The sequence below is a fragment of the Rana temporaria genome, chromosome 1 (genome assembly GCF_905171775.1).
Source record: "Rana temporaria chromosome 1, aRanTem1.1, whole genome shotgun sequence".
NCBI classification, from domain to species: domain Eukaryota; kingdom Metazoa; phylum Chordata; class Amphibia; order Anura; family Ranidae; genus Rana; species Rana temporaria.
The window spans coordinates 154344063-154351311 of record NC_053489.1 but is presented as its reverse complement, the minus strand read 5'-3'; the positions used below and the strand labels follow the sequence as shown (position 1 = coordinate 154351311).

Genomic DNA, 7249 nt, shown 5'->3' with positions numbered 1-7249 from the left:
GAGTGGAAATATGAAATAGATTTCCATATTTAAAAAATAAGTTTGGGAGCAGTACTAAAACAAGCCTGCCAAGTTTTCATACCCCATGTCCTAAAAGCATTACATTTTAACATCATTGTAATTTGTATGTATTAATTTAACATCCTTTATTTACTGTATACTTGCAGTCACCCTTTAGCAAATACACATAAACGGCTTGCTCTATTTGTAGGCAGACTGGATGCCAAACATACAGTAATTGCACATGTTTTCTGGCACAATATTCATTTTTCACAGTTAGGACTGTGCTCAGAGCTGTATTCTGACAGGCAATTTCTTTGTGCTGAGCAGGTTTGCATTTTACACTGCTCATAATTCAGTTAGGAACATGTGTTTATTGCTAGGATAATTTTTTTTTCTTGCAGCCTGCTGTGTAACTGCTTGCTGGCTTCTCCTTTTACATGAGTGTTTGTTATATGTATATACAGACAACGCTCTCGTTTGCCTTCCCCCACTAAGGCTAAAGAAACACAGAGCCAATCAGTGAGCCTAGTTCCACAAATGCTCCACTTTGATTGGCTGCCTGAGAAAGGGCATTAGGAACAAAGAAAAGTCCTTTCAGGTAGAAAGACTGTGTCATGCTTTTTTCTCTCTTTTTCAGGCAGTTCTGCTGCTCGCCTAGTGAGCTGTGTTATTGATCATTAAGAAGAAAGCATTGTGTAACTTTTCTGTACAAGTAATGTACCAGTGGAAGAAACGTGAAAACAAAATAGGTGTATATAAAAAAGCCCTCGGCAGCAACATAAAACATTGATGCAATTAGAAGCAAAGGTCATCTTGATCCTATTCAGATCGTAAGTACAGATGTGTGCAACGCTGTGTCAAATGATTGATTCTGAACTGTAAAAAGAACTATGAAGCTGTTTGTTCTAGATCAGCCTAAGCCATGAGGAATAAAAGAGTGAGTGTGCAGCATAGTCTCAATGGAACACTCAGGGCATTTTATACAGAAACAAACTCCACACCACTAATATAGACTTAAACTGAATACTAAGCTACCCACTAATATAGACCTACACATAAAAACTAAACTCTCCACTAGTATAATACTAAACTGTTCACTAGCATACACCTTAATAGAACACTAAACTGTCCACTACTATATTTCTAAACTGTCCACTAATATAGTAATAAATAGAATACTAAACTGTCCATTAAAATAATACGAACCTATTCATTAATATAGGCATGCACAGAATACTAAGTTGTTCACTATTATATTACTAAACTGTTCAATAAGATAGACAACATAGAATACTAAATGTCTGTCCACTAATACAGACCTACATATAATACCAAGCTGCCCACTAATATACACCTACATATAATACTGTAAGATAATAGTAAACTATTCATTAATATCAACTTAAATATAATTCTAAACTGTCCACTATATAGACCCAAATAGAAAACTAAAATGTCCACTAATATAGACCCAAATAAAATACTAAGATGTTCACCAATATTCAGATACTAATGACTTACCTGTTTAACGACCACTCAGACTCATGACCAGCTCTCCTCACCTGAACGGCGCACTGTACATCATTATATTGTATAGTACAATACAGAATTTTTGTTTGGGTTCTGCACTTATGCAAACTAAAACAACATTATTGAGTTGAAGTTTTGTGTTTTAGACCTTTTTTCACAATACAGTACAGTAGTTACGAATGATTAAAATATTGATTACTTGTGGCTCCTCGTTTAACGGCCAATTCGTTTAACGGCCAACAACCTGGTCATTGAAACGGAACCTGATTGTTAAAGCGGTTGTAAACCTGCATCAATTTTTTTTTCTCCTGTAAGGCAAAAGTCATAATGAGCTAATATGCACCACATATTAGCTCATTATGAAATACTTACCTCGGAACGAGGTGTGTAGCACTTACCTGGTCCACGCCGAGCGAGATTTCATCTTGCCTCGGCGTGTTTTCCGGGTATCGCCGCTCCAGCGCTGTGATTGGCTGGAGCGGCGATGACGTCAGTCCCGCGCGTGCGCGCGGCAGATTTAAAACTCGGCAAGGTCCGGCGGCTGCCGGTCCTTTCGCCGTAGATCCCCCTGCGCATGCACCATGGCGCATTGCGAGGGGAATATCTCCTAAACCGTGCAGGTTTAGGAGATATTCTCCTTACCTACAGGTAAGCCTTGTTATAGGCTTACCTGTAGGTAAAAGTAAAAAAAGTGGGTTTACAACCACTTTAAGTGAGGCATACCTGTATACCTAAATAGAATACTAAACTGTCCACTAATATAGACCCAAACAAAATACTAAGCTGCCAAGTATAATAGACCTCAATATAATATAATACCAAAGTGTTAACTGGTGTAGATCTAAATATACTAAACTGTTAACCAATATCAACATAAATGTAATACTAATATAGACCTACAAAAATGCTAAGCTGTCCACTAATGTAACACAAAACAGTTCACTAACCTAGACCTAAATAGAATGCTAAACTGTCCACTAATATAAACTGAAATCTAATACTAAACTATCCACCAATAAAAACTTACATTTTATTCTGAACTGTCAACTAATATAGACCTAAATTTAATACTATACTGTCCACTAATACAGACCTAAATCTAATACTGAACTGTATACTAATATAGATCTAATTCTAATACTAAACCATCCACTAATATAGACCTAAATCTAATACCAAGCTGTGCACAAGGCAGAAAGTGCTGAATGTGTAGCAGCTTATTGCTGGCTGGGTATGCTGCCAGCTCAACGCACCCACACTGCATATAGATCAGAATTTTAGTTTTTTCCATCTCCGCTCTCACAGTGGAAGCCTATAAAACAAAGAGATAACTTTTGGTTATTATATTTAAAGAAAGATGGCTTAAATCTGTATGTTGATCTATTTTCTCCCTTTCCTAAAAATCAGCTTATTAACGTGTGTGGGAGAGAGAAATGTTTAGCTTTGAGATATCTACTATGATCCTGTAAAACCCCAGGGCCATTAATATCATCCTTACATAGAGATGACTTGTGATTAACATTTAGAAAAAAAAGATGGCTTGTCCATACAGCACATTTTACAAGGCTTAAATCTATATTGTGGATCTTTTCTCTTTTATTTCCTAAGATTAGCTCTGTTAACCCGTGTGGCATACAGGAAACATTTGGCGTTGAGATTGTGTAAATATATATATATTTATACTTTATATATAGATAGATATATTACGCTGAGACACACACCTCGTATGCATGCATAGCACGTTGCCTCATTTTTTTTCTCCCTGAGACACAGATGTACAGCTGCAGAGAGAACTGTTTCACATTCATGAGTAATAGTTATGGCAGTAGAGGAAGGGAGAGCAACACAACCTAAAGAGGCTTGTGTTAGAGAGAGAGGGATGAGCATTTTCCTGATATTGCCTGTCACCCACTTTGTGTTTTCACGTCACGACAAGCAGTTGAGCCCTTGATCCTCACGTGATGTAAAAGCTTGAGCCGCAACAAAATAGCTGCTGTAGCTTTCAGCTGGCTGCTTGTTGCTAGCTGCCCATCCCCCCACTGCCCTCTCCTCTTCCATTTCTAACAAACCACTCTAGGCTTCCAATCCATCAGCAATTCATTACAGCTTTTTAAGCGAGAATGTCAGCTAATTAAAAATACTGAGCATGCACAGAGATCATTTTCACTGCCACAGATAAAGAGAAAAGGGGAAAATGAAATGAAGTAGGGTCGCTCGGAGATCAAAAGATATTTAACATTATTATTTATTTATTTTTTTGCAAGTACTGATCTGTGATGTAGTCAGTTCTGCAGTTTGAATAGAAACAGTTAAATCCCACCATGACTTGCTGAAGCAGCACAAACAAATGATAGTGCACAGAGGATAAGGTTCACCTCCCTCTGAAGACTGAACATCACACTTAAAAATGTTTTGATAATAGGTTTATCAGATCTCAGATCCATCACTGTTCCAGGCAGCACCCCCTCCTACTTTTGCTCTTCATGTGTTGTTCAAGAAAGCAGATTTGTCAGGAAAACTGGTGGTTGGGGGAGGGTGTGGGAAATGCCACTTCCTGAGTAAGCAGGGAGCTGAATCCAGACCAGAGTTTCAGTCCCTCTTTTTTTTTCTCTCTCTCTCTCTCTCTGTCTCTCTCTCTCTCTCTTTCTTCACCCCCTCTCTCTCCCTTTCACTAATTTATCCCGATGTTAGCACATTCTGTCTTGTTACAAGCGGACGCCTGTAGGTTTGTTCATAGGGATCATTACTTAACTGATCAGGATGGCTGTGAAATCTCTGTTTAAAGAAAAGACGTGATTGAAGTGGTGGCAAGGAAATAAAACCCACAACTTTTTTTATCCCATGCATTTTTTTTTTGCATGTCATAATTTTTTTTTTTTTTTTTTATGGTTGAAATTTTGAGACCATTTCTGCTACTGTTTTTGTCTTCACTTTAAATTCGATATGTAAAAACTGAAAAGGAGAGAAGACTGGCAAAAGAGGAATATAGAAGGGGGGGGGGAACTGATGTTTTTCTTGAGAAGGGATCTTGTGAATTACATGATTGCCCTCTGGTTGGGATACATGACTTGCTGTCTTCTGGCTCATCAGCGGTGTTTAAATAAAATGAGGGCAGCTTATACTGATTGTATGCTTTGTCGGATTCTATCCTGGTGGCCTTATTAAGGGGGAAAACATGACAAAACAGAAGTAATAAGGTAAGCCATTTGCCTATGTTTGTAATAATCCCTCTGATGCTTGCATATTGTTTGTCCCTGTAAAAATCCCTTTAACTCATCTTTGTCAAAACCTGTCTTGTTTGCGGTCACCGAGGCCACCTTGGTGCAGATCACTTAAAGTATATGTCTTAATCAGTTTCCTGTGCAGTCAGTAATACTATATTTAACACACTTAGCATTTCTCTGCTGCCTGATCCTGCTGCAATTTGATTTTTCTCTCTCTCTCTCTCTCTCTCTCTCTCTCTCTCTCATGACTGTTCTCAGGCATTTAAGCAATTTAGTTGATACATTTTGCTGCAAGGTCCTGTTACATCATGTAATGATTTGGATATGTTTTATTATTTATTACCTCATTACAAGTAAAAATATTGTGGTGTTATAAATCTACATCCAATGTCCTGTAAAACACATGTCTATGTCTTCATTATATCTTTCCCCTTCCCCCACAGGAGGTGTAATCCAACAACAGAAAGTCACATTTGGACAGTTATTGTATTACTTAGGACAAAAGACCTATTATTTCAGTGGAATAAATTGGATTTATTATTTTCTTTCAACTTTCTTTTATTTTTTGATCATCGTGAAAACTGTGACACATCTCCATGGAATTTGACAAATGTCAACTTTTATTTGGAAGCAAGTTTATGGGAATGTAATACCTCCAATCTCATGTTCAGGATGTCAGTAAGCACTTCTGCTATAGGTAAAGGTGTGGATTCGAATGCAGTTGATGTCTATGACAGTGGGGATGATTGGGAAATTGGTGTGGGAAATTTGATTATCGATCTGGATGCTGATTTGGAAAAGGACAGACAGAAATTTGAGATGAGCAACTCAACAGGCAGTGGCTGTGCATCCAAGGACAGTGGACATTGCTTGGCATCTAGTGGACCAGTTAATTCTACCTCCTCTACATTGGTTGACAGTCTCAAATTTGCCTCTGTTCAGCAGCCCTCGGGGCCCCAAGGGAGCAGTCACAAAGAGACAAGCAAATCAAAAGTGAAAAGGAGTAAAGCTTCTAAGGATGTTAATAAGTCATTGCCTTCTGCATCTTTATATGGGATTCCTGAAATTAGTAGCAGCACTGGTAAACGGCAGCAGGAAGCAGGGCGGCTTGTGGAAGTGGCATCTACAGTTGGCATGAGTACCACACTGGGCCCCAACACCAATGGAGTTGGCCTTGCAGCTAATACTACTTGTGGGAAAAATATTAAAGAGGAAAGGACTGGAGGAAAAAGCCAAAGCACTAGAGGCTCCAAAAGGGATAAGGATTCTGGAAAATCCAGAAAGGACAGCACTAATAAATTGTATGACCTTGGGCATGCTAACAATGGAGTGAATACCCAGGCAGTTGTGCATTTGTATGGATTTGGAAGTGGCAAGACCCCAGGAAATGGTAGTCCTTTCCACTGTGGCAGTAGCCTTCAAGGGGAGTTGGCCAAGAATTCTGTTGATTCAGGGATTATGGGGACCTCTGTATTGGCAAAAAATGAAGATGAGGATGAAGAATGTCACAGGCGAAACAAAAAGTTAAAAACAGAAAAGGTAAGAAACTTTTGTATTTTGGCTTGTCATATTGATCCCTGCAAAAATCACTATGTTTAACTTTTACACTGGCAGGTAAGGAGGCATGTAGGGGCAAGGCACATATTGAGGTTGTAGAAATGCTGGCATGCCCATAGCAAATCTTTATGTTTTGTCAATGCTTGCTATGACCCCTTATTTATTTGTAGAAGCTGTTATTGTCTTTATTGTTAACCACTCAGCAGGTTGTGTCCTTTTCTTGTCTTTTCAAATAATATCTTGCTTAGTTGCACTATTTCAGTTAATTTCTTCAGCTTTGTTTTGTTTCCCTATGTTTATCTGGTGTTAAAGTAGCTACTATGCTACCCCTCCCCCATAATCCTTATTGCCTGTAGCAGCCAGCTCTATTTGCACAACAGGCTAGAGTATAAACAACCAGTGAGAGATGACATGGTTACAATAATCTGCTCTGTTTGCCTATGGGGTGGGGGAGGTGTCTCATGTATCCTCTTGCATTGGCAGAGCTGTACTAGATAGTATTGCACTGTGAAAAAAATGACTTTTTTCCCCTCTAACGATGTAACTAGAGAGCTATTTCAAGAAATGCAAGACAGCACTGTTTGAGGCACTCCTTTGATTTCAACCAGTCTGTCTTGAACGGTGTGAATGCTAAGTAGCCTGAAAGCACATGAGCAAATCAAATGTTAGGACTGGTTATGGAGAATGGCTATTCTTGCTGCTCATTGAGGCAGGTTATTTACTAGCAGTTATCCAGAGGGCGTAAGGTTTCTCTGGGGAACTAGTGCTTTTGTTGATTGATAATTAAGGGTCAAATGCATTCTACAGGCTGTGAACCCTGTGTGTTTTTTTCCTTTTTTTTTTTCTCTTTCCTCTTTCATGAATTGAAGTACTGTGGTGATTATGTATTCTGTGTTCATCATTTGATTCACTGTTTAACATTTACAAGAAATCTT

General features: G+C 38.6%; 1 protein-coding gene across 3 annotated transcripts in view; it reads left to right on the top strand.

Moving 5' to 3' along the window:
• Window positions 1–664: 664 nt before the first annotated feature.
• ZNF608 (zinc finger protein 608) overlaps window positions 665–7249 on the top strand; it is a 103099-nt gene continuing 96514 nt past the window's right edge. For 2 of the 3 annotated variants that reach the window (XM_040344502.1, XM_040344510.1), the window contains exons 1-2: window positions 665–833; window positions 5201–6296. In XM_040344502.1, coding sequence (XP_040200436.1) covers window positions 793–833; window positions 5201–6296 — 1137 coding nt within the window. In that variant the 5' untranslated portion in view covers window positions 665–792. The remainder of the gene's footprint in view (window positions 834–5200; window positions 6297–7249) is intronic. The other variant, XM_040344519.1, reaches the window with a different exon arrangement.